This window comes from Phacochoerus africanus, chromosome 4, assembly GCF_016906955.1.
Source record: "Phacochoerus africanus isolate WHEZ1 chromosome 4, ROS_Pafr_v1, whole genome shotgun sequence".
Lineage (NCBI taxonomy): Eukaryota > Metazoa > Chordata > Mammalia > Artiodactyla > Suidae > Phacochoerus > Phacochoerus africanus.
Genome location: NC_062547.1, coordinates 9,527,755 through 9,554,826, shown reverse-complemented (window position 1 = coordinate 9,554,826; position 27,072 = coordinate 9,527,755). Strand labels below are relative to the sequence as shown.

At 51.8% G+C, this 27,072-nt stretch overlaps 2 protein-coding genes across 8 annotated transcripts; one reads left to right on the top strand and one right to left on the bottom strand.

The window, feature by feature from the left end:
- Positions 1-10,277: 10,277 nt before the first annotated feature.
- Positions 10,278-22,305, top strand: BEST1 (bestrophin 1). 7 transcript variants are annotated; one of them, XM_047775539.1, is made up of 11 exons: positions 11,396-11,527; positions 12,156-12,343; positions 14,678-14,772; positions 15,248-15,481; positions 15,874-16,028; positions 16,423-16,500; positions 17,337-17,489; positions 17,715-17,795; positions 18,347-18,498; positions 20,460-21,086; positions 22,164-22,305. In XM_047775539.1, the coding sequence occupies exons 1-11, from the start codon at positions 11,525-11,527 to the stop codon at positions 22,180-22,182; spliced, it is 1,785 nt and encodes a 594-aa protein (XP_047631495.1). In that variant the 5' UTR covers positions 11,396-11,524; the 3' UTR covers positions 22,183-22,305. The 7 variants fall into 7 exon arrangements, with proteins under 7 accessions (XP_047631496.1, XP_047631495.1, XP_047631499.1 ...); XM_047775540.1 differs by lacking the exons at positions 11,396-11,527; positions 22,164-22,305 and adding an exon at positions 10,278-10,951 and having other exon boundaries at positions 20,460-21,393; XM_047775543.1 differs by lacking the exon at positions 17,715-17,795.
- A 323-nt stretch (positions 22,306-22,628) lies between these two features.
- Positions 22,629-25,456, bottom strand: FTH1 (ferritin heavy chain 1). The gene is made up of 4 exons (XM_047775546.1): positions 25,117-25,456; positions 23,488-23,634; positions 23,050-23,175; positions 22,629-22,951 (listed from the first exon to the last, which is right to left on the bottom strand). Exons 1-4 carry the CDS (start codon positions 25,228-25,230, stop codon positions 22,793-22,795), a joined length of 546 nt encoding a protein of 181 aa, XP_047631502.1. The 5' UTR covers positions 25,231-25,456; the 3' UTR covers positions 22,629-22,792.
- Positions 25,457-27,072: the final 1,616 nt, after the last annotated feature.

The window sequence follows — 27,072 nt, the reverse complement described above, 5'->3', positions numbered from 1 at the left end:
CTCTGACCACAATGAATTGAAACTAGAAATTAATAAGAAGGAAAACGAAAAATTTGCTTATATGTGGAAATCCAACAACATACCCTTAAGTGCCCAATAGATAAAAATGAAATCACAAGGGAAATATATGAGATGAACAAAAATGAAAAATCTGCACACCAAAACTTATGGGATGTGGTACAAGCAGTTCTCAGAGGAAAACTTACAGTTGTAAACACCTATATCGAAAAAAGAAACATCTCAGGAGTTCTTGCTATGATGCAACAGGTTCACAGGCATCTCTACAGCACTAGTATGCAAGTTTTAAAGGATCTGGTGTTGCTGCAACTGCAGGTCACAGTTGTGGCCTGAAATTGCAGTTCTGTTCTGATCCCTGGCCTGAGAATTCCATATGCCACTGAGCAGCCAAAAAAAGAAGGAAGGAAGGAAGGAAGGAAAGGAAGGAAGGAAGGAAGAAAGGAAGGAAGGAAGGAAGGAAGAAAGAAAGAAAAAGAAAGAAAGAAAGAAAGGAAAGAAAGAAAGAAAATAAAAAGAAACATCTCAAATCAATACCTGAACTTCCAATGGAGCTGGAGGAATCAGGCTCCCGGACTTCTGACTATACTACAAAGCAACAATCATCAAAACTATATGGTACTGGCACAAAGAGAGAAATACAGATCAATGGAACAGGATAGAAAGCCCAGAATTAAACCTACACACCTACAGCCAACTAATCTATGACAAAGGAGGCAAGACTATACAATGGAGAAAGGACAGCTTGTTCAATAAGTGGTGCTGGGAAACCTGGACAGCCACATGGAAAAGAATGAAATTGGAACACTCCCTAACACCATACACAAAAATCAACTCCAAATGGATGAAAGACCTAGATATAAGACCAGACACTGTAAAGCTCTTAGAGGAAAACATAGGCCAAACACTCTCTGACATAAATGACAGCAACATCTTCTCAGATCCACCTCTCAGAGTAATGACAGTAAAAACAAAAATAAATGGGACCTAATCGAACTTAAAAGTTTCTGCACAGCAAAGGAAACCCTAAACAAAATGAAAAGACAACCCACAGAATGGGGGAAAATCTTTGCAAGTGAAACAACTGACAAGGGACTCATCTCCAAAATTTATAAACACCTTCTGCAGCTCCATACCAAAAAAGCAAACAACTCCATCCAAAAATGGGCAGACAATCTAAACAGACAATTCTCCAAAGAAGACATACAGATGGCCAAAAAACACATGAAAAGATGTTCAACATCCCTCATCATTAGAGAAATGCAAATCAAAACCACGATGAGGTACCACCTTACACCAGCCAGAATGGCCATCATCCAAAAGTCTACAAACAATAGGTGCTGGAGAGGGTGTGGAGAAAAAGGAACCCTATGACACTATTGGTGGGATTGTAAATTGGTGCAACCACTGTGGAAAGCAGCAGGGAGATGCCTCAGAAAGCTAAACATAGAACTACCATTTGATCCAGCAATCCCACTCCTGGTCATCTATCCAGAGAAAACCACGACTCACAAAGACACATGTACTCTGATATTCATTGCAGCACTATTTGCAACAGCCAAGACACGGAAACAACCTAAATGTCCATTGACAGAGGAGTGGATCAGAAGATGTGGTACACAGACACAATGGAATATCACTCAGCCATTAAAAAGAACGAAATACCGGCATTTTTAGCAACATGGATGGACCTAGAAATTATCATGCTAAGTGAAGTCAGCCATACAATGAGACACCAACATCCAATGCTTTCACTGACATGTGGAATCTGAAAAAAGGACAGACTGAACTTCTTTGCAGAACAGATGCTGACTCACAGACATTGAAAAACTTATGGTCTCTGGAGGAGACAGCTTGGGGGTGGGGGGGATGTGCTTGGGTTGTGGGATGGGAATCCTATGAAATCAGATTGTTATGATCATTATACAACTACAGATGTGATAAATTCATGTGAGTAATAAAAAAAGAATACCTGAACCTGCAACTATTTTTTATGAGCACAAAGAACATACATTAAATATGTCACTGAAACAGAATTTGTTTCAGACATGGATTGATTTCAGGGGCGAAGTACTGTCCACAAGATCCAGTGGCTTTTCTTGTCCTCATCCTGGCTTGACCTTATTCTCAAACTGGTGCTCCCTCTTGGTAGCAATATGGCTGTGGAGTCTCCAACCTCATACCCCTTACTCAAGCCCAGCCCTAAATTTCCAACGTGAAGAACTAGAAAGAGTAGAACCAAGTAAATGGAAACCGAGCAGAAGGAAGAAAATAATAAAGATTATTGTGGAAATAAACAGAATAGAGAATAGAAAAACAACAGAGAGAGTCAGTGAAAAGAAAAGTTGCTCCTTTGAAAAGAGCAACACAATGAATGGACTTTCGTTAACTAAGACCAAGAAAAAAAAAAGTACTCAAGTTACTCAAATCAAGAATAAATGGGAGTTCCAAATTTTGGTGCAATGGTTGTGGTGCAGTGGAAATGAATCTGACTAGTATCCGTGAGGATGTGGGTTCCATCCCTGGCCTCGCTCAGTGGGTTAAAGATCCGGTGTTGCCATGAGCTGCCATGTAGGTCCCAGATGCGGCTCAGAACCTGTGTTGCTGTGACTGTGGTGTAGGTGGGAAAGCTGTAGCTCTGATTCATCCCCTAGCCTGGAAATCTCCATATGCCATGGGTGCAGCCCTAAAAAAATACAAATGAAATTTAAAAATTAAAAAGTACAAAAGAATTAATGGAGTTCCCTTGTGGTTCGGTAGGTTAAGGATCCATCCTTGTCACTGCAGTGGCTTGGGTCTGATCCCTGGCCCAGGAACTTCTACATGCCGTGGACATGGTCCCAGGGGAAAAAAAAAAAAAAAAAAGAGTTAACATCGGTGTTCCCTGGTGATCTAGTGGTTAGGATTAAGCGCTTTCGCCACTGTGGCCCAGGTTCAAACCCTCATCTGAGAACTGAGATCCCACATTAAGATGCCTTAAAAAAAAAATCTACAAGCAATAAATGCTGGAGAGGGTATGGAGAAAAGGGAACCCTCCTACACTGTTGGTGAGAGTGTAAGTTGATACAATCCCTATGGGGAACAGTATGGAGGTTCCTTTAAAAACTAAATACAGAGCTACCACATGATATAGCAATCCCACTCCTGGGTATATACACAGAAAAAACCATAATTTAAAAAGATACATGTACCCCTGTGTTCACGGCAGCGCTAGTTACTGCAGCCAAGACATGAAAGCAATAGAGATGGTTTATCAATAGAGGATTGGATAAAGAAGGCATGGTACATATATACAATGGAATTTTTTCCACCATAAAACAGAAAGAAATAATGCCACTTGCAGGAACATGGATGGACCTCGAGATTATGATACTAAGTGAGGTAAGTCAGAGAAAGACAAGTATCATATTAAGACCACTAATTGGTAGAATCTGATTTTTAAAAAGGATACGAAAGAACTTATTCACAAAACAGAAACAGACTCAAAGATTTCAAAAGCAAATTTATGGTTACCAAAAGGGAAACATCGTGGGGGAGGGATAAATTGGGATGTTGGGACTGGCGTATACAAACTGCTATTTACAGGAGTTCCCGTCGTGGCTCAGTGGTTAATGAATCCGACTAGGAACCATGAGGTTTCAGGTTCGGTCCCTGCCCTTGCTCAGTGGGTTAAGGATCCGGTGTTGCCGTGAGCTGTGGTGCAGGTCGCAGACGAGGCTCAGATCCCGCATTGCTGTGGCTGTGGTGTAGGCCGGCGTCTACAGCTCTGATTAGGAAGTTCTGTCTGTGTGTGTGTGTGTGTGTGTGTGTGTGTGTGTGTGTGTGTGTGCGCGCGCGCGCACGCGCATTTTAGGCCTGCACCCATGGCATATAGAAGTTCCCAGCTAGGGGCTGAATCGGAGCTACAGCTGCTGGCCTACACCACAGCCACAGCAACTCGGGATCAGAGCCACATCTGTGACTTACGCTGCAGCTTGCAGCAACGCCAGGTCCTTACCCCACTGAGCAAGGCCAGGGATTGAACCTACATCCTCACGGATACTAATTGGGTTTCTTTACCACTGAGCCGCAACAGGATTTCCCTGAATATATTCTTTAGAAAGAACAAAACCTTACAACTCAACAATGAGAACTTTATCCAGGAGTTCCCTTGTGGCACAGTGGAAATGAATTCAAGTATCCATGAGGATGAGGTTTGATCCCTGGTCTCACTTAGTAGAGTAAGGATCCGGTGTTGCCATGAGCTGTGGTGTAGGTCCAAGATACAGCTCAGGTCCCACATTGCTGTGGCTGTGGTGTAGGCCAGCAGCTGCAGCTCTGATTCAACCCCTAGCCTGGGAACTTCCAGGTGCAGTGGGTGCAGCCCTAAAAAGCAAAAAAAAGGAAAAGAAAAGAAAATAGATTCTAATTGAGTAGGTCTAGGGTAGGGTAGGGCCTGGGAGTGTGCATTCCAACTAATGCTGATGGAATGCAGATTCCCCCTTTGAGAAGCCAGGCTCTAGAAGTCAGAAGTCAGCACCAGGACGGGGGTGCTGGTGGTGGAGGAGCAATTCACTGCAGCTGAGGTGCCAGCCCAGAAAGGACTCTTCCTTCTGGACGGCCTCCCCTGGGAGCCTATGCAGTACAGGACATAGTTACACTAAAACAGTATTCATTGTTACACTAAAAATAACATATCATCCAGCAGTCCCCCTCCTGGGTATATATATGGACAAAACTGTACTTCAAAAAGACACATGCACCCTTTTGTTCATAGAAGCATTATTCACAATAACCAAGACATGGAAACACTCTAAACGCCCATCAACAGATGAATGGATACAGAAGATATGGTACATATATACAAATGGAATACTACTCAGCCATAAAGAAGAATGAAATGATGCCATTTGCAGCAACATGGATGGCACTAGATATTATCATACTAAGTCAGTCAGAAAGAGAAAGACAATTACCATGTGATATCACCTAAATGTGGAGTCTAAAATATGGCACACATTGGAAGTTCCTATGTGGCACAACAGCAGGTTAAGGATCTGGTGTTGCCGTAGCTGTGGCTCAGGCTGCAATTGCAGCTTAGGATTGATCCCTGACCCCAGAACTTCCACATGCTGTGGGTGCAGGCAAAAAAAAAAAAAAAAAGAAGAAGAAGAAGAAGAAGGTGGCACAGATGAACCTATCTACAAAACAAAAACAGACTCACAGACATAGAGAACAGACTGACGGTTGCCAAGGGAGACAGGGAAGGAGTGGGATGGGCTGGGAGTTTGGGGGTAGTAGATGCAAAATATTGCATTTAGAATGGATAGGCAATGAGGTCCTACTGCATAGCACAGGGAGCTATATCCAGTCTCCCAGGATAGACCATGATGGCAAAGAATATTAAAAAAAAAAAGGTGTTCCCTTCGTGGCTCAGCAGTTAATGAACCCAACTAGAATCCAGGAGGATGCAGGTTCAATCCCTGGCCTTGCTCAGTGGGTTAAGGATCCAGTGTCGCCGTGAGCTGTGATGTAGGTCACAGATGGGTCTTGGATCCCACGTTGCTGTGGCTGTGGCCGTGGCCAGCAGCTGGAGCTCCGATTCAACCCCTAGCCTGGGAAGTTCTGTATGCCTCAGGTGCGGCCCTATAATAGCGCAAAAAAAAAAAAAGAATATTAAAAAAAAGAATACATATATATATCTATATAGACTGAGTCACTTTGCGGTATAGCAGAAAGTGGCACAATATTATAGATCACCTACACTTTAATACAATTTTTTTAAAGGTATTCATTGTTTATCTGAAATTTATATGTCACTGACTGTTCTGGTTTCCCTTGCTAACTCTGGAGAGCTGTGGCCTGGGGTAGAGAGGGCTTGGAGCTGTGGTTGCCAGGCAACCTGTATCTGAGGGCCTTCAGGGCAACTCGAGGCAGCTTGCTTGGTGGTCCTGTTGTCCCAGCGGACAGTCACCCACTGGCAGCCTGCCCTTGAGCCATCCTCCCCCACCGCCCTTGGATCTGACCACCCTCTGAGGAAGGCTCCCCTGGAAGGTGCCACATAGACTCAAAGCCAGCTGCCCACACAGTACAGAAATCCCCTCTGGGTTGGAATCCCTGCCAGGCAGCCTCACTCCTACCCCGTGGTTAGTGACTATGGACCAGGAGGCAGCTTACTTAGTCGTTACCGCGAGGGCTTGGGACCGGCAGGCTTGGGTTTGAGTGGAGACTTGGGCGTGTTCCTTACCATCCGTCTCTCTGGCCTTGACATCTACCTGAAACAGGTAGATAACACGTCTTACTGTCCAGCTCTGATGATGAGCTAAGATCATTTCTATAAAGTGCTTTGTGCACTGCTAGGCACCCAGTAAGTGCTCAAGACATGGGAGAAACCACTCTTTCTCTCCTTTTCCTCCCACAATGCCCAGAGCAGTGCCAAGCTCAGCCAGCATTGAGGGCTTGTCTGTGAGACTGAGCCACAAGAACCTCCTGGAACAGTAAAGAGGCATGTTGTTCTGACCTAGACAGGGGCTCGCTTATACTTCCCAGGTCCACACCAATTCTCTGTGACTCGAGGCAAGTGAACTTTTGCCTCTAAACCTCAGTTTCCTTGTTTACAGATGGAAAACTGCTAACATGCCCATTCAACAGATGGGGAAAGTTAAGGCTTCTGACTTGCAGGGAATGGGTGAGCAACCTGTCCTCTCATATCCAGGGCCGTTCTCTGGGGGAGGGCTACCCCAGGATGCTCCTCTTCCTCCTCCCCTGCCCCTTAGCCGGGTCCTGAGCTGGTGGGGTGTGGGTGTGGATGGAGTCTGTACCTCACCTGGCTGGCCTCTGGGGGACGGAGTCCATGGGGACAGGGTAACTCAGGGATCCCGGTGTTCTCCCCAAGGCTATGCTGAATCCTCTCGCCTTGTGCCTTCCGTCTGTGGTTGGGCCGGCTCTGGCCTGTTCTGCACTATTCCATCGTCATTGGCAGGATGGGGTTTGATGAAGCTGAATCTGGGCGTGTCCCAGCCTCTCCCTGCCTCTCCTGGTCCCTGATGTCTTCCTGCAGGAGCCAGAGCTCATGTGTTCATTTCTTTGAATGTTGAGTCTATTTGGTCTTGAGGGATCAGAGCTGCCTGGTCCCAGGGTAGAGGTGTCGTAGTCTGTCTTGCTTCCTGGCCCCGGGCTGGCACTATTCCTCCCTTCCCCTGTCCGGCTGTGCCAGGACCTCTTCGTTTCTTTCTTGGCCTCTGCCCTGTTTGGACTGTGATTGGCCCAAGAGAGGGGCGTGGGCTGGCAGATGCCCTATAAAGAGCCTGGAGGAAGCATCCAGGCCTGGCTAGCCCACCCCAGGGCCCCCTGCCACTGCCCCTGGCCAAGCTGGATCCCCTCCTTCCTGCCCAGCTGAGGCAGGGCCTGGAAGGGCACAGCGGCAGGCCCTCTGTGATGCTCCTGTTGCCATGGTGATCCTAGATGAGAAGGCCATAGCATTCTGCCTCTGGAACCTCCACCCATCTGTCCAGCTCTGCTCTGCCTGCCCCCGGAGATGGCTCTCAGCTGGGGGACTTGGGAGCACAGGCTCTACTGCTGTCAAAGTCTCTTCTGTGCATTCCCCATCCCTTGGAGATCCCTTCAACCCCAACAGAGACCACTGCCCTAACAGGTAAGAGTCTACGCTCAGAAACTGACCTCCATGGCAGAGGCGGTGATGGGTGGTAGAAAAGGCACAGATTCAGAATCAGAAGACCCAGATTCCAGTTCCGACCTGGCCCTTCGTGGCTGTGTTACCTTGAACAAGGTGGGATTTGAAACTCAGCATCCTCCTTTAGAAAACGTGGATAATAGTACCATACGGAACCATCCTTCAATAAGACCTCTGTGTCTTTTCATGGGCTGTTCCCCTGATATGTAATGCTCTTCCACCCTTCTCAACTCAAACTCCTACTCATGCTTCAAGACCCAGCCCAAATGCTCCCATCTCTGTACAAATTTCCCTGGCACAGATATTAGGCCTTGCCCACTCTGTGTTAAATGTTTCCCTGGGTTTTAGTCGACGGTGAATTCTTGGAGGCAAGAATCAGATTAGACTCACCCTGGCATCAGAAATGGTTTTTGACTGACGACGTTGCTAATGGAAAGCAGAGGAGCCCGACCCTGATGGGCTTTGGCCCTATCCTTGCAGAGGTCCATCCTGGGGCGCAAACGTCCAAGCATGGCTTGGGTCGATACGTGTGTGCTGTGGCCTTTCTGTGTGCCTGAGATGCGCAGGGCTGGTTGGGGACACTTTCATGGCTGAGACCCAAGGGGAGAGACTTTGGCTTGTGCCTGTCTTTCGCAGTTGGGTGGGGCCAGGAGCAGCCCCTCATGGGGTATCCCTGGGGACATGCCGGGGCATCTGGGAGGCAAGGAGGGCTGAGCTGCACAGTCAGCTGGTCCTGCTGGGAATGTGGCGTGGGGGGAGGGGGTATTGCCAAGGAACCTGCAGATCAGGAAGAGGGAGGGAGAACTCCAGTGTCTCCCCACACCCTCTCATGGCTCTGTAGCTGCTCGTCAGGGTCAAGGAGATGGTGCCATCCAGCGCCTGCTCCACCATCCAGACTCTGACCAATGATCAGGCTGGTCAAGGGCGCCCCCCAGTGGCCACCTCAGGGGATGCAGGAACCTGACTCCACAAAGGCAGGAGGTCCATTCATTCCAGCTCATACAGAATGAGCCTCCGCAGGCCAAGCGTGGTACCAGACATGTTTCGATTGTATTTTTTAAAATATATTTATTAATCATCTGCCAGATGGAAAGCTCTCTCTTGAGTGTTGGTCCGGGTTGGTGGGGGAAGAGGGACTGCAAGGATAGGAAAACTCACAGCAGTGACCTCAACCCACACTGTCCACTAGACTCACCTGGGGAACTTGAAAAAATACCAGTGATAGGGATCCACCCGGACCAGTTGAACCTGGAGAGTGAGGCAGAGGCACCCTCCCTAGATGTTGCCCAGGCAAAGTTAGCAGGCAGAACTCTGGTTTGGAAAGCTGAATAAAACGCTTTTCCAACCATCCTTCTCACCGGGTCCCGAGGTGGGTGTTCCATTTCACAGACGAGAAGACTGAGGCTCGGGTGAAGCAGCCCCTTTTCCCAGGTCGGTTGAGGACAGCGATGGGAAAACATCTCCCCCAGCACGGGCAGTGGGGGATGCAGCAAAAACTCCTAAGACATTCCCTGATCTTAAAGAGACTCCGTTATAACAGTAAGGGTGTGGTTGTTTGCTGCAATTAGAAAAGGACCCTGGGTCGTTGTGAAATAATTTCTTTTTCCAGGCAGCGAATTGTAAAGTTAAAAATGATGAGAGTTCCCGTCGTGGCGCAGAGGTTAACGAATCCGACTAGGAACCATGAGGTTAGGGGTTCCATCCCTGGCCTTGCTCAGTGGGTTAAGGATCCAGCGTTGACGCGAGCTGTGGTGTAGGTCGCAGACGCAGCTCGGATCCCGCGTTGCTGTGGCTCTGGCGTAGGCTGGCAGCTGCAGCTCCGATTAGACCCCTAGCCTGGAAACCTCCATATGCCGCGGGAGCGGCCCAAGAAATGGCAAAAAGACAAAAAAAAAAAAAAAAAGATGCTCACGAAAATCACCCGTATTCTCAGCATGATTAATGCTAAGGAGTATGGGGCGGGGGTGGGGGCGGGTGAGTAGAAAAGGGGATTGAAGGAGAGAGGGAGGAGGGAAGAAGGGAGGGGGAGGGAGGAGTGGATTTATTTTAGGGCTCAAGGTCATACTGTAAAGCCGCCCTTCCGGAAAGTGTGGTCCAAAGACCACCGGTATTGTAATCCTCACGGTGCTCGTTAGAAACGCAGCATCTCTCAGGTTGCAGAATCAGACGCTGGAGAACGATCCTGGGAAGCTGCATGTTTAATAAACATTCCAAGCCATTCTTCCGGCCACAGAAGACCAAGGGCTACTGCTGCTTCGCTTTCAGTGGCTTAGGAGGGTTCTCACGTATGGATGGAGGTATTAAAATGTATGGAAGCAGCTGCTGGATATTAACCAGCTGCCCTTGGGAAGCTGAGCACATATTTCCATCTTGCCCCGGCTGGCTGGGAGCCAGCGGCACAAACACCAGAGCTGCTGTGTCATCCTACACCCGGCCCGGCCCCCACACAGCAGCCCACCCCCGACCCCCTTCTCCTTCCATAGCTCTGAACCAACCTACGAACTGGGCCCTGCCAGCCAATGACAGCCCGAATAACCTATGATGTCATCAGCAGCCAATCAGAGCTCCTCGGGCGTATATGCTGAATTCGGTCATCCTACTGGAGTGATGGGGTTCTAAAGCAACAGCTTTCTTTTCAGAGAGGGACACTGAGGCCTAGAGAGGAGCAGAGGCCCACCCAGGGTTATCACACCAGGTGGTAGAACCAGGACTAGAAGCCGGGACTTCTGACGGTGATCCAGCGTTCCTTGGGGTTCCTACAGTGCCGCCGAAGCCCACAGGGCCCAGGCAGACGCCGCCCTCTCTGGATGGCTCCTGGAATGGGAGATGAGGCCCAAAGCTCCACCCCTTCTCCCCACAGCTCTTGCTGCAAGATCTCGGGGGTCAGATACAGATACCCCGCCCCCCACCCACTCCCTGGCCCCATCTCTGGAGTTTAGGACCCAGAGGAAATGGCAGGATGGCCTTGAGGGTTGCCCCCAATTCCAGCTCTGGTCTCAGCCCCGCTCCCCCCAGGAAGGAATTAGAGGGCCCTGGCTGGACTCGCCTCCCTGCTGCTTACGAGCAGATTATGAGGAGGGGCCAAGACAAGCTCTCCTTTGTGGAGGTCCTGGCTTAGGGAGTCAAGTGACTGCTTAGCATACACGTGGGCAGTGCCAGCCCCTAAGAGTGAGCAGGGGCACTGGCCACAGGACCCCAGAGAGTCGCACAGGGTCTGTGGCCAGACTTTTTGTGGGATCGCCTGACCGGCCTGGAGCCCCATCTGTGAGTAGCGTTGAGCCAGCAGGCTGGGCTGGGAGCGCTGAGGGCCTTTAGGGTGGATGACTGTCTCCGCATCTGTGTACGTGATGGATACACGCAGGTAGCACCTGAGCAGGTGTGCAGGCACCTGTGTATCCATGTAAAGGCCCTGAAGTGGGAATGAATTTAGTGTGAACCAGGCACAGAGACAGGCAGTGTGACTGCCTCAGAGCAGGTGAGGGGGGGTGCCAGTCATTGCTTCAGTAAAAAAAAAAAAATTGGCTGGGGGGCACCCCATGGCACACAGAGTTCCCAGGCCAGGGATCAGATCTGAGCTGCAGTGGCAACCTAAGCTGTAGTTGCAACCTAAGCCATAGCTGTGGCAATGCTGGATCCTCAATCTACTGCTGGGCTAGGGCTCGAACCTGCGTCCCAGCGCTCCCAGGACTCCGTGGATCCCATTGCAACACAGTGGGAACTCCTGCTTCAGTCCATTTTTACTGAGCACCTATGAGAACACAATAGGGGCTTCCATTGCCAGGAGGGAATAGGCAGTGAACAAGCAGATAGCCTGCAAAATATATTTGCAAGTATAACATGGTGAGTGCTATGCTGAAACATTGAGCAAGGGGAGAGGAGAGAGTGCCAGGGTACTAGGATGTTATTTCCAGGTCAGGTGGGTGGGCATATCCTTTCAGAAGATGACTTGAAGTGGGGGTGAGCCATGGAGTTAGATTAGGAAGAGCGTCCTCCAGGAAGGAGGTTCAGCAGGTGGAAAGGTCCTGGGGCCACCATTCACGAAACCTCTCCATCTATCAAGCTCTGCTTGGGCACCAGGGATAGGGCGGTGGCCAAGGCTGGCCAGGCCGCTTTCCAGTTCTCAGTCCAGGGTGGTTGAAAAGTTAAGGGAATGACTGGATATGGGGGGCTCAGAACACAGGATGGAGGCCAGCCTGGGGACATTTCTGTTGTTGCCTTTGTCATACCATTTAAGCGCACAGACTTCTCTGTGTCTTCTTTGCCAAGGCTGTGGATAGCCTCTGGACTCATGTCCTGGCTCCTCAGAGGTCATGTCCCTCCGTCCCAGTGTCCCGATGGGAGAGTTGAAGCCCAGAGCAGGGAAGGATCCTAGCTAAGGTCACTCGTGAGTTTTGGACAGACTCTAATTAAGGTCCCTGCTCCCTCCTGGCCACCCCCACACCGGTAGCGCTCTCTGTCTGTCCACCAGGGCCCAAGCCCACCTGTGGCAGCCCAGTGCCCGGCCATGACCGTCACCTACTCAAGCCAAGTGGCTAATGCCCGTTTAGGCTCCTTCTCCCGCCTGTTGCTGTGCTGGCGAGGCAGCATCTACAAGCTGCTCTATGGCGAGTTCCTCATCTTCCTGCTCTGCTACTACATCATCCGCTTCATTTACAGGTACAGGGGGACAAGCCGGGCTTGGAGCTCCTGGGGGCCTCCCAGCCATCTAGGGGGCCAATGCACAGAGCTCTGTAAGGCTGAGTTGAGCTCGCGACCAAGCCTTTGGGGCCTGGGGCCTGGGGCCTGGGGGCTGGGGAGGAGGAAAAAAGGAGGCAGGCTGGGAGGGCAGCTCAGGGCAGGTGGGAGCATCTCAAACGCCCTTTCCTCCAACCCAGGGAGGGGCCTTGGAACTCAGGCCTTAATTGGTCCCACTCAGCCAGGCTGTTTTCCTGGGGCCACATCGTCTCACAGGCACAGATGGCCCTTTTTTTTTTTTTTTTTTTTTTTTCCCCAATAAAAATGTTTATCCCTTGAGGTTGCAGGTTCGATCCCTGGCCTCGCTCAGGGGGTTGGGATCTGGCGCTGCCGTGAGCTGTGGTGTAGGTCGCAGATGCGGCTCGGATCTGGCGTTGCTGTGGCTGTGGTGTAGGCCGGCAGCTGTAGCTGCAATGAGACCCCTAGCCCGGGAACCTCCTTATGCCGTGAGTGTGGCCCTAAAAAGCAAAAAAAAAAGTTTACTTAAGCAATAAAATGTAACAGATATAACCACAGAATATGCGCTTACATTTTAAATGGAAAAAGCGTTAACAATGGCAATGAATTGAAAATATCAAATACATAAAATTCCTGAGTTCATAATAATACTAATAACAAAATGCATTAATTTTCTTTGGTTGTTACTAGTGTATCGACATACTTAAAAATTAGGCTTTATTATGATGGAGGGAGTTGCCCTCGAAGCTTGTCCAAGTTCCTGGGCCAGGGATCGACCCTGTGCCACAGCTGCAGCAGCACTGCATCTTCAACCTGTTGTGCCACAAGGGAGTTTCCATAGACTTTTGGTTTTGGTCTTTTTAGAACCCCACCCTTTTTAGCACATATGGAAGTTCCCAGGCTTAGGGCTCAGATCGGAGCTGCAGTTGCCAGCCTACACCAGAGCCACAGCAACTGGGGATCCGAGCCGCGTCTGTGAGCTATACCACAGCTCGCGGCAACGCTGGATCCTTAACCCACTGAGCGAGACCAGGGATTGAACTTTTGTCCTCATGGATACTAGTCGGGTTGGCTACCACTGAGCCACAACAGGAGCTGCTGTTGACTATTTTTTAGAGCAGTTTTAGGTTCATAGCAAAACTGAGCAGAAGGAGCAGAGAACTCTCATAAACCCCACCCCTTCCCGCCACACACAGTGTCTCTCCTGGTATCAGCGTCCCGCTGCAGAGTGGGACATTGGTGATAACAGAAGAACCCTCACGGACACATCATTATCACCCAAATTCCATAGTTTACCTTACGGTTCACCCTTCATGTATATTCTGTAGGTTTGGACAAATGTGTAATGACTTGTATCCATTGTTACAGTATCACACAGAGTATTTTCACTGCCCTAAAAACCTGCTGTGCTCTGCCTATTCATCTCTCCCTACCATACATATTTTTATTTTTTTTAATTTAATTTTTTTCTTTTCTTCTTCTTCTTCTTTTTTTTTTTTTTTTTTTTTTTTGCTTTATAGGGCTGCGCCCATGGCATATGGAGGTTCCCAGGCTAGGGGTCAAATTGAAGCTATAGAGTGGCCCTACGCCACAGCCACAGCAACGCCAGATTCAAGCCACCTCTGCAACCTATACCATAGCTCATGGCAACACCAGATCCTTAACCCACTGAACGAGACCTGGGGTCAAACCCGCAACCTTATGGTTCCTAGTGGGATTCATTTCTGCTGCACAAGGGGAACTCCTATTTTTTTATATTTTTAATTAAAGTATAGTTGATTTACAATGTTCTGTTAATTTCTGCTCTACAGCAAAGTCACCCAGTCATACATATATATACATTCTTTTTCTCATATTATCTTCCATCACGTTCTATCCCAAGAGACTGGCTATAGTTACCTGTGCTCTAAGTAGGACTGTACATATTTTTAAAGAAAGAACACTCTTTTATTTCAACCTACTTTCAAACAACTGTCTTTTGCTTTAAAAGGGTTATTGGTGCCTAAAACTGACTCCTTCAGCAGGACTGTCCTTCCTACGGCCTCATAGAACACCTCCTGAGGGGTTCTCCCTCTAGGCATAGAGCAGAGGCCCCATTGGGGTTTCCAGGCTGCTGGAGAAAGATGGGGACCCAGGCCGGGGGGTGGGGGGGGTGGCAGGCAGGGCAGCTACAGGGATATGGAGGAGCTGGTGCTGCCACACTCCTACCTGGGCCTGGCTGGACTTGGGACCAGTCTCAGCCATCTCCTTCCAGTATCTACACCTCTTTAACAACCCCACCCCCCAACCCTGCCCCAGGATGGCCCTCACGGATGAACAGCAGGTGATTTTTGAGAAGCTGACTCTGTATTGCGACAGCTACATCCAGCTCATCCCCATTTCCTTCGTGCTGGGTGAGCTCCCCCTTCCATGTGTCAGGGTCCAGTGGCTGCTCCAGGCTCCAGACAGGCGGATCAAGAGGAGCTGGCTGGGGAAGGCCAGGGGCATGTCAGTGCCTCTCCGTGGTTCAGGGCAATGGGGAGCCTACAGCCAGAGGGACTGAAGCTACACCTTAGGAAGAACGGTTTCCCGCCATTAGCACTTGAGACCCCACTTTCCTAGGGCAGCGCTGACAGTACAGCAGTACCTAGAGCCTTGGGCAGAAGGGGAGGGGTCTGGCGGATCTCTGGGAAAGGCAGGGGGGCCAAGAGAAAAAACTCTTCTGCCTCCAAGCGAGGCTCTGATGGTCTCCCCATCCCGAGCGTCTTCCAGGAGGTTTGGGGCTGGGCCCAACCCCATTAGAAAGATGGAGAAACCGAGGCATCGCCCTCGCTGGGCTCTGGCCACAGCCTGGGCCTTTGCCCCTCGCCCCCCACCCCTCCTGCCCAGGCTTCTACGTGACGCTGGTCGTGACCCGCTGGTGGAACCAGTACGAGAACCTGCCGTGGCCCGACCGCCTCATGAACCTGGTGTCATGCTTCGTCGAGGGCAAGGATGAGCAAGGCCGGCTGCTGCGACGCACGCTCATGCGCTATGCCAACCTGGGCAACGTGCTCATCCTGCGCAGCATCAGCGCCGCCGTCTACAAGCGCTTTCCAAGTCCCCAGCACCTGGTGAAAGCAGGTGGGCAGGGCTGGGCGGGGCAGTGGGCGGAGCCAGAGCCTGCCGGGGGCGGGGTTGGAGCCGGAGATGGGTGGAGCCAGAGGCCCCTGGGCTGAGGATTGGGTGGGATCAGCCCCGCCCCCCGAGTTGGGTGGGGCGGAGTCAGGGCTCTGAAGCGAGTAGGGCTTTGAGATGGGGCTAAGGACTCTTGAGGGATGAGAGAGAAGAGTGAGGGCTCAGCCCAGAGCAGCGCATTGATGATTATTTTTTGAAAGAGGATGGCAAAGGACTCTGAGGTCCCTATGCGCTCAGTAGGGGCTTGGGCTTGAACTCTGGGTCCTACTGGCAGGGCCTGGCCAGCCACCCCTTTTGCAGGTTCTGCTACCCACTGTCTTCTCCACTCTACCTCTCAGGCTTTATGACCCCCTCGGAACACAAGCACTTAGAAAAACTGAGCTTGCCACACAACTCATTCTGGATGCCCTGGGTGTGGTTTGCCAACCTGTCAACGAAGGCCTGGATTGGAGGTCGAATCCGGGACCCTGTCCTGCTCCAGAGTCTGCTCGACGTGAGCCCACTATACAACTGGGGCTGCTGCAGAGCGGGCTGGGGTCGTGCCCCACGCGGGACACATTTCCTACAAAGAGAAGGCTTGGGCCCCTGAGGGTCTCCCCAGAGTCTGCCGTGGGACTGTAGGATCTTTTCCAACGGGACTCCACAGCCCAAGCTGGCCCCGTTTCAATTTCCCTCCCATGCCCTCTCTAAAGTGAGCCTCTGAGATCCTAGTTCCTTTTGGATAGACGAGGAGGCTGAGGCACGAAGAGGTTAAGTGAGCTGCTCGTGACCACACAGCCAGGGCTGGACCATGAGTGCCAGACCCTGGTATCTAGGGAGGAGCTAGGGGGTGAGCCTGGGAGAACAGGTGGTGGTTAAAACCCCAACCCTCTCTCCTGCCTCCCCAGGAAATGAACACCTTGCGTACTCAGTGTGGACACCTGTATGCCTACGACTGGATCAGTGTCCCGCTGGTGTACACTCAGGTGAGGCTTAGGCTGATGAAGCTGCCCCCGCAGGAAACTGAGACTAGGAGGACTCAGAAAGTGGCCTATAATGGGAAGGGCTCACTTAGGGGCTGAAGAAGAGGCTCACCCTGGGAGTCTGGTCTAGACTTTGCCGGTTCTCTCTAGTGCCAAGTTCAAAGGGTCCAGGCCCCTGGTGGAGGTAGCGTGATTATCTGCATTTTAAAGAGGAGACCACAAGCATTCCTGTTGTGGTTCAGCGGAAAGGAATCTGACTAGCATCCATGAGGACACATGTTTGATCCCTGGCCTTGCTCAGTGGGTGAAGGATCCCACGTTGCTGTGGCTGTGGCATTGGCCGGCAGCTGCAGCTCTGATCTGACCCCTAGCCTGGAAACTTCCCTTTGCTCTGGATGTGGCCCTAGAAAGCCAAAAAAAAAAAAAAAAAAAAAATTCAGTGAAGAGAACAGTGGTAACAAGCCTGACTAGGATCCATGAGGATGCAGGTTCAATCCCTGGCCTCACTCAGTGGGTTAAGGATCCAGCATTGCCATGAGCTGTGGTGTAGGTCGAAGATGTGGCTTGGATCTGGCGTTGCTGTGGCTGCAGTGTAGACCAGCGGCTATAGCTTCATCTGGATCCCTAGCCTGGGAACTTTCATATACTCTGGGTGCAGCCCTAATATGACAAAATAAATAAGTAAATAAATAAATAGAAGACCACAGAGAGCCAAAGTCACACAAGTGTGCAAGTCAGACCAAAGCCTATACACCCAGCCTAGGGAGCTTCCTGATCCCACGGTCTCCACCCAGCAGCGCCCCCAGCCCTTTTCTGTCGCCTCCTCCTTTCGCTCTCAGGTGGTGACCGTGGCGGTATACAGCTTCTTCCTGGCTTGTCTGGTTGGGAGGCAGTTTCTGAACCCAGCCAAGGCCTACCCCGGCCACGAGATGGACCTCGTTGTACCCCTCTTCACGTTCCTGCAGTTCTTCTTCTATGCCGGCTGGCTGAAGGTGAGCCTCTCCGGGACAAGGCTGGTGGTGGGCCAGGGGGTCATGGTCAGCCAGGAGAGGAGGGTCCCTACACAGTGGCTTCGGAGACAGGGGTCCGGCAGAAAGGGCATCATGGGCGGGGGGAGGCGGAGGGAGGGGGGAACTGGCAGGAGCCAAGGTTGGAGGATGGGAGCGAGGCTGCAGAGGTTCCAGCTGAGGGTTTCCAGAGCCTCGCCTCCCCCCAAGGTGGCAGAGCAGCTCATCAACCCGTTTGGAGAGGATGATGACGACTTTGAGACCAACTGGATTGTCGACAGGAGCTTGCAGGTAGGAGGGGAAAAAGGAGCCTGTCCCGCAGCCCCCTCCCCACACTAGACCCAGGCCCCACAGTGAACTGGCCCCCAGCCATTCACTCATAGGACTCTCAGCCTGACATTTGAGGCTACGGGGAGCACCAGTCTCTCCATTTCAAAAGAAGGGAATCTGGAGTTCCCGTCATGGCTCAGTGGTTAACAAACCCGACTGGCATCCGTGAGGACATGGGTTCGATCCCTGGCCTCACTCAGTGGGTTAAGGATCCAGCGTTGCCGTGAGCTGTGGTGTAGGTTGCAGACGCGGCTCAGATCTGGCGTTGCTGTGGCTCTGGTGCAGGCAGGCGGCTACAGCTCCAGTTGGACCCCATAGCCTGGGAACCTCCATATGCTGCAGGTGCAGCCCTAGAAAGAAAAAGAGACAAGAAAAAAAAAAAAAAAAAGGAGAAGAAGAAGGGAATCTGAGGCCCAGAGAGAGAAGTTACCTTTCCCAGCCGCCTGGCAAGGTCACAGTCTTGATCGCGCTGACCTCTCTGTCGGACGTCTCCTTCTGTCGCCAATGACCAGGTGTCCCTGTTGGCTGTAGATGAGATGCACCAGGACCTGCCACCCATGGAGCGAGATATGTACTGGAATGATCCAGAACCACATCCCCCCTACACAGCTGCTTCTGCCCAGTCTCGCCGACCCTCCTTTTTCGGCTCCACCTTCAATATCAGGTGGGAAGTGCCAGGGAGCCACTTCAGTGGGTAGAGGACCCCAAGTGCCAGGGCCTGCCTAAGTACTAAAATAGCTCTGGTTAATGCATCTGGCTGCCTACTAAGTGCTGGGCATTATACTAAGCTCTTTAGATACATTAGCTAATTTTTTTTTTCTGTTCCAACAACTTTGATTTGTTATCACCAGTTTTCAGATGATTAAGTCCAGGTTCAGAGAGGTCAAGTCAGCGCCCAAGGTCACATAGCTAGCAACCAGCACAGGTGGACCAGGTATGTCTGGTCCCAACACCACACTGCACTGGGTAAGGACTCTAAAAGCTCTGAGGGCCCTTAGGTGACTCCAGTCTAAATTGCCCATGTCCAGAGTTGGAAACTGAGGCTCAGAGAGCGAAGGGACTTACTCAAGGGCAGTCAGTGACTAGATGATGCAGCTGGGCTGTCAGGGTCTGGTTCCTGTCTCAGGTTGAGAACCTTTTTTCTAGAGTTCCTGTCATGGTGCAGTGGAAATGAATCCGACTAAGAACCATGAGGTTGCGGGTTCAATCCCTGGCCTCGCTCAGTGGGTTAAGGATCCTGCGTTGCCATGAGCTGCGGTGTAGGGTGCAGGCTCGTCTTGGATCTGGCGTTGCTGTGGCTCTGGCTTAGGCTGGCAGCTATAACTCTGATTTGACCCCTAGCCTGGGAACCTCCATATGCTGCGTGTGGCCCTAAAAAAGACAAAAGACAAAAAAGAAAGAAAGAAAGAAAGAAAGAACTTTGTTTTCTGACAAGCTGAGGTGTTTGAATGGGGAGTGAAAATGCAGTTCCCAGGGTAAGGGAACAAGCAGGGGGCTGGGCCATCATAGCTGCATTCCAAGTAAACTTGGTGTGGAGTTCCTGTTGTGGCTCGGTGGGTTAAGAACCCAACAGGTACCCATGAGGACGCAGGTTTGATCCCTTGGTCTTGCTCAGTGGGTTAAGGATCTGGCATGGCTGCGGTGTAGATCACAGACACAGCTCAGATCTGGCATTGCTGTGGCTGTGGTGTAGGCTGGCAGCTCAGCTCCAACTGGACTCCTAGCCTGGGAACTTCCATATGCCCTGAGTGCAGCCCTAAAAAAAAAAAAAAAAAAAAGTAACTCGGGGCTACAGAGTATCAGCCTCAGGTCACCCACAGCAGCCAAACTTTTCTGCATATGGGTCGGATTTCCCTGATTTAGTCAGAATCCCTCTTGGGCTGTAGCTGGGCTGCCGTGGGCTAAAGGGTTATCCCAGATAGTTCTCTCTCTCCCTGAGATGACAGAGTAGAGCGGACTTTTGGAGAGTGTTTGCTGCATGTCAGGACACCATATCATCAAGGTTTTCTTCCAGAGTATTAAAAGCACTGTCCTAAGAAACGTCCATCCTTTTAAGCTGTAATTAGAATTAGCTCAAGTCTCTCGTTGGTATGAGGAGGGTTCGGAAAAATGACCAGAGGATCAGGATGGGGGCCTGCTTGGGCCAGAAACATTTCTGAGACTTCCCGTCATGGCACAGCAGAAAGGAATCCGACTAGGAACCATGAGGTTGCGGGTTCGATCCCTGGTCTTGCTCAGTGGGTTGGGGATCCGGCGTTGCCGTGAGCTGTGGTGTAGGTTGCAGACGTGGCTCTGGCGTAGGCCGGTGGCTAAGGCTCCGATTAAGACCCCTAGCCTGGGAACCTCCACATGCCACGAGAGTGGCCCTAAAAAGACAAAAAGAAAAAGAAACATTTCTGGAGGTCGCCTCTGAGTCTCCATGGTGTGTCCTCCAGCAGCTGGGGAGGGTGGGTAACAGAAGAATAACACAGAGGCCTTGTCCCCACAAAACACACAATTCAGTGTGGGAATGCAACCCAAGGCCCCAACTCTGCATGCACGGTGCAGAGTATGAGAAGGGGTCAAAGAAAGTCAAGTCAGGCCTTGGGCCTCTGTCCCTTCACTCACCCGCTGGCTTCTTTCCAGTCTGGGTAAGGAGGACATGGAGTTCCAGCCGGAGGAGGAGGAGGAGGCGCACACCGGCATCCTTGGCCACTTCCTGGGGCTGCAATCCAGTGACCACCAGCCCCCCAGGACAAACTCAAAGACGAAACTCCTGTGGCCCAAGAAAGAAGGCCATTTCCACGAGGGCCACCCCAAGAACCTCAGGGGGGCCAGGCTGGACTCTAGCGACCAGGAAGACAGCAAGGCCTGGAGGGAGGGTGGCTTCAAGTCCGCTCCCCTGTGTGGGAGGCCGGGTTACCACAGCGCCCCACAGACACCCCTCGGCCACACCCCTATGGTCTTCCCACCCGAAGAGTCAGCGCCCTTAGGTCTTCGCAGAGTCTCGGGCATAGATGAGGCTGTCAAAGACCAGAGCCTTCAGCCTGCGACTCCCAGCATCAAGAAGAGTTTCGAGTTGCTCCCAGAGAGCGCCGAGGCCTCAGCGGAGCCCCTACAAGGGAGTCACGTGAGGAGGAAGACAGTGGAGTTTAACCTGACCGATCTGTCGGAGGCCCCCGAACATCTCAAAGAACCGCATTTGGAGTCACCGATGGGCATACACGCTATACTCAAAGACCACCGGGATCCCTACTGGGCCTTGGAAAACAGGTCTGTCCTCTCCCTGAACCCAGGTCACTGAACCCCCGGGGTTCACCATGGGTGGGAAGCCTGCCTTTTTTCCACGATCTTCCTGTGGTCCTGCAGCTGCTAGGGACCTATGCCCAGCACCGGCTTGGGGCACACACCTGGCTGCCACAGCAAGGGCCCCAGGGAAGCGCTGGGGACTGTGGCTCATGTCACCCAAGATCCTGAAATCACCAGGCCTTCTCTGGGACGATGAGAGGCTGCACTGACAGGAATGCAGCTGAAGGGCCACCAGGTCACGCTTAGATCGGCAGGATTTTAAGTGGACCCAGCTCACTTAAAGCAGGGGGGGGGGGAAGACACAGGAACATGGGCAGAATTGAGGGCTCCCCGCTGTAGCCCAAGAACTCAACTTGCTGGCCAGGCCTAGCTGGGGGTTGCACATGAGCCCTCTCCCACAACCACCAGCACTCCTGCAGAGGTTACGACACCCCTGGGAACTGGCCCAAGGTAGGGTGGAGGCATCCAGGTCTCTTGGGGGTATGTTACCGCTTTTGAGACCTCACCAAAAAGTCTTCTGAATTTAAGTGAGCTCTTCGTGCTTCCTTGAGGTCAATCCAAAGCTGTGACAGTACCACCACGTTTCCCCTTGTTGCAGGTTTCCTGGACACTCATGCAATGTGTGAGTCCAGCCTGGCCCCCTTGAGGTTCTTGGGGTGGCCCGCGTGGAAATGCCTCCACCATGGAACCTTCTAAGGAACTGTGTTAGCACAAAGCGAAGTTCTTTTTTCTTAGCCCTACCCTCACCCTGTCATGTGGGAGGAAGTGTAACTTGCTATTTCTAGATCCTGTCGTTCTCTGGTCAGAATGCACAGCTTTGTATTGAAAACTGAAACAAACCCACCACCTGTCGTGCTTCTAGGGCTGGACACTGGCTGGGTTAGGAGAGGCTATTAGGTATCCGTGGTGGCTCTGTAGGCTCCCACCACCACTCTGGTTAATACTCAAGACGTCTCCACCTCTGCCCTCCTACTGCAAGTTTTTGTATTGAAACAAAGCTACCTTTCCATGCTCATGTCAATTTTCTTGAATTCTCACTAGGGATGAAGCACACTCCTAGCCCGTTTCCCAAGGGGGATGCTTCACCGGCCTGGTCCCACCTGCGTGTACACCAGGACACTGATCCAGTCATAGCCATGTGGCTGTCCACACTGAAGAACACGTTCCTGTCAGCCTGAACCAAACAGCTTCGCAGAGAACAAAAATCAGTAGTTTCAAGACTGCTTGAAGCTTTAAGACGCCTTTTGTACATATAAATCTTGAAAGGCAGAACTGCTGGAAACATGTAACACCAAATACCTAATTCAGAACCAGGAGTGCTTAAAATCCTGTCTGAATCCAACACACCCAAGCCTTGGTGTCTTTCCCAAACTAAGGAATTTAGTAAATAAATACAAATCCTCCTAAGCGTTTCATTTTGTTTGTGACTGAACCATGGCACTTAACGAATTTACCAGTGACGGCCTAGGTACATTTCTAGCCAATCCCAAGAACTCAGACAACAGCTGGGTACCAAATTACTTTATTTGAAGGAATGGTACACTAAGGAAAGAACTGAAGTAGATGTTCTGGTAGGACTTATAGAAAAGGTGACGTTAACCCGAAACATGCATGCACTGCTTTGGTGACCGGGGAGGTCACCCCGTGTCTCCGGGAGGCCAGCTTAGGGCTTAGCTCTCACTGCTCCCCAGGGTGTGCTTGTCGAAGAGATACTCGGCCATGCCATACTCGGGGGCCCCCATCCTGTGCAAGTTGGTAATGTGGTCACCCAATTCTTTGATGGCTTTCACCTGCTCATCCAGGTAATGCGTCTCAATGAAGTCACACAACTGGAAAAGACAACAGGGAAGAGAGTTACTGGCGAGCCTTCCCAGGCCCCGAGGTAAATGATTTCCTCCTCTTCCTCCCAGGTTGCCTCAATACTCACGTGGGGGTCATTTTTGTCAGTGGCCAGTTTGTGCAGTTCCAGCAGGGATTGATTCACGTTTTTTTCCAAGTGCAGCGCACATTCCATGGCAGTCAGCCCATTCTCCCAGTCATCGCGCTCCGGTTTCTGAACGAGAAGGAGCCAAGTCAATCCACCTGCAGCCTCTACCTTTAAACCCAAGTCAGCAAGCACCTAACATATAAGACTGTGCTTGGCGAAAGGAATATCCAAGCTTCCCCGACAACAGTTTCGATTTTACTATCCTTGCCCGTTACCATCTGCCCACTTTAGACAATAGGCCCTCAACAGCACAAAAGCCACAAGCCACAAGCCCAATGTATCTGTGTCTGATAAGAGCAACTGCTCAGGTCTGTGCCTTCTGCCACCTGAGGAGCGCCAGACAGATCAGGCACGACAACCCCGGAATCTTTTGTTCACCTTGATATCCTGAAGGAAGATTCGGCCACCTCGTTGGTTCTGCAGCTTCATCAGTTTCTCAGCGTGTTCCCTCTCCTCATGAGATTGGTGAAGAAAGTATTTGGCAAAGTTCTTCAAAGCCACATCATCGCGGTCAAAATAGTATGACTGAAAAGTGAAAACAGGAGTCTGTGAGCCTAGGCTTCCTTTCTCAAAGCCCAGCAAGAAGGGGTCTGGGTCTAAGGAGATCAGAGCAGGCTGCGTTGCTGCATCGAACTAAACAGTCATTAGTTCTCACTCCTAAAGGCAAAAATGAAAAATGTTCACAAGGAGCATTTAGAGTATCACAGGACTTGCCACCACCATGGACCATCCTAAGGATCTGTGTTAGAGCAAAGTTTCTTTTTTCTTTTTTGGCCACCTCTGGTCTGAGGGAGTTCCCAGGCCAGAGATCAGATGGGAGCCACAGCTGTGACCCTCATGACAGTTGTGGCAGTGCTGGATCCCTAAAAGCACTGTGCCAGGCCAGGGATGGAACCGAAGTCCCAACGCTCCAGACACACCGCCAACCCCATCGCGCCACAGCAGGAACCCCAAAGTTAAATTCTTACAGCCAGTGTCAAATCTGGTCGAACTCTGCACTATTAGTGCTTCCTCCTTCTCCCTCCTTGATTAATCCATGTTAAAACATGAACTTGCCAGCTTACAGCCAGACCGATGCATTTCTAAAAGCACCCCACTAGGGAAGTAGACGGCTGTGGGCAACAATGTATATAAAGGCATAACCGTAGAAAGCAAAACTGGGTTCTTTTAGACCCTTGCTGGGTGTTCCTGAAATGGAAGGGCAGTCATAGAAATCCAGGCCAGTTCCAAACCCATCTGGTACCTGCCTATTCTTGGATGGTTTACGTAATGGTCAGACAATTCTAAAACTCCCACCACACCGCCTAAAACCAGGAATTTGGAAAAATGACCCCTCTATGGAAAAAATGCCGGCCCCGTAACTGTGGATGGACTTTATCCAAGAACGAAGGGTTCGATTAGGCCCCAACCTTTAGACAAAAAGAATAAAGGAGGAGGTAGTCCGGCGCAAGGACGGGTGACTAAGACAACTGTGGCGGAAGGAGAGATTTCTAGAGATGTGTTTCAATTCAAGTGGGACTTGGCGATAAGCAGAGCAAACGGGTGGAGACGGCTGTTCGGGTGGTCAGCCCACTGGAGATAATAAAGCACTTCACACCAGCCCCCAGAGCTGCTATTCGACACCATTACCCAGCAGGCTCCGCCGTATTCTGGGGGATGGGAGCGGGACCTCTTCGCCCCCGCCCAGGATCACGTGATCGGATGCAGAGGACGGAATGGAAATGCGAAAATCCACCTTCCCAACTGCAGGATGGTACTACTGCAAGCGCGGCAAGAAAAAAAAAGGGGAGGGTGGGCGGGCAGAGGCAGTCGGCTTACAAAGGGGCACTCCCAGGGGTCAGTCGGAAAGGGCCGACTCCTCGGAATTTCTGCGAAGTCCTGGGGGACCCGGAGCAGCCTCCATTTTCCAGAACCGCGCAGAGGCGGGAGGCCCCGCCCGCTAGCCACACCCCCGCCCCGCCGCCTCTGAGGCCGAGCCCGCCCCCCGCCGGCCAAGCCTGCACTTACCATGGACAGGTAGACGTAGGAGGCATAGAGCTCCAGGTTGATCTGGCGGTTGATGGCCGCCTCCGAGTCCTGGTGGTAGTTCTGGCGCACCTGCGAGGAGCACGAGGTCGTCATGGCGGGAGGCTGAGGAGCGGTGGTGGCGGCGGCGGCGCGGGAGCGGTGGCGGTGGCCTTGGGGCGGTCCGAGGGCGCTGTGAAGAGGTGGCGAGGGCTGGCTCTGAGCGGCCGGCCGGGGCGGGTGACGAGCGCCGGGTTCCGTCCAAGCACTGTTGAAGCAGGAAACCGCAGCGGCTCTCCGCGACGACTGTGGCGCAGGTAGCGCTGGCCCGGCTCTTATATCGGCATCGGCCGTCCGGCCCGCCGCGGCCAATCACGCCGCCTGCCCGCCGCGCGGAGCCCCGCCCCTTCCGGTGGGTGCGGGCGGGGGTGGGGGGGAGGCGCGCTGGGATGGTGGGGGAGGGGAGGGAAGCGGTGGGGTGGCGACGCCTGGGAGTCTTGGAACCCCGTCCCGCGCAGACGCCCTGGGGTGCGTTTCGTGGGATGAGAGAGACGACCTGAGCAAGGGCAGGAAGTCCAACTCCGGGCTGTGACTCTATGACTCTCGGGGCTCTGACAGCCTGGGTTTTGCAACCGACGGGAAACCTTCCCGGGGGCGTCGAGGCTCTTGCAAGAGCCCAAGCGGGCACCCCGAGACTTATGGCCAAGGTCATGTTAAAAATCAGAGCGGTAGAGCTGCAGTTGCCACACTCCGAGGTGCCTGGTAATGCAAATAGGGAACCCGGAGAGTGAACGTGGGCCCGGAGTGAGGCAGAGGTCGGGCTGGGAAAGGGCCCTCTTTCAATTCCTCAAAACCTAGGAAGGGGCCCAAAGCAGGTGGGGTCGGGCCTCCTCCAGCTCTGGTGGCCCGGTCCGGCTTAGCCGAAAGTGTACGTGGCTCCTCGTGCAGTTGCTACAACAAAGGCTGGGCGGGTCGTGTTTCCCCGAAAGACTGCCTTCCCGAGGGAGTCGTGAGCCACCAGGGTTCTGAGAAAATCGGCCGGTAGCTTACAACTCAGAGACCAAGGGGGTTAGAAAAAGAGGAAAGAAGCTGCTTGGATCTGAAAAGGATGCTGTGAGGCCATTTTGAAATGGCGATCAAGCCCCAGGAGCTTCAGGCTCAGGCGGTTCTACAGGGAGCCACCCCCTGGGTTGTCCTTGGAGAGAAGCTGAAGGCGCAGAACATGAACGACAGATGCCAGGGAACGTGGAGTGGCTGGGGCACTGTGTGTGGCTTGCAGCAGTGTGCCCGGCACTGAGTGGGTGCGAATTCGTGGGTGGCAGAACTGGAGCTAGGCAGACCCAATCTGCTGCCCCCAGGGTCCACAATTCTTAACCAGGCCCTTCAACACGTGGGTAGGGGACCTACCCAAGACCCTTTTCAGGATATTCACAAATGTCCAACTGTAAGCTGTACTTCTAAAAGCTTTACAACAAAAAATTAAAGGAACTTTACTAAAATAGGAAAACAAGTTGCTGGTGGAATTACAGCGATTTCTCTTGGGTCTTTATTCATTTCAAATGTACATATGTTACTTTAAGGAAAAAAAATTTTAATGGGGCTAGGGCTGCAGTCAATAAGAAGGATAGTGGGTGAATACCAAGGGTGCCTTACCCAGTCTGGGATAGGAGTTCAAGGAAGGCTGCCCTAAAGAGAGTGACACTTGAGGAGTTCCTGTTTTGGTGCAATGGCTAACGAATCCGACTAGGAACCATGAGGTTGTGGGTTCAATCCTTGGCCTTGCTCAGTGGGTTAAGGATCCGGCGTTGCTATGAGCTGTGGTGTAGGTTGCAGATGTGGCTTGGATCCCGCGTTGCCATGGCTGTGGCATAGGCCAGTGGCTACAGCTCTGATTCGACCCCTAGCCTGGGAACCTCCATATGCCGTGGGAGCAGCCCTAGAAAAGGCAAAAAGACAAAA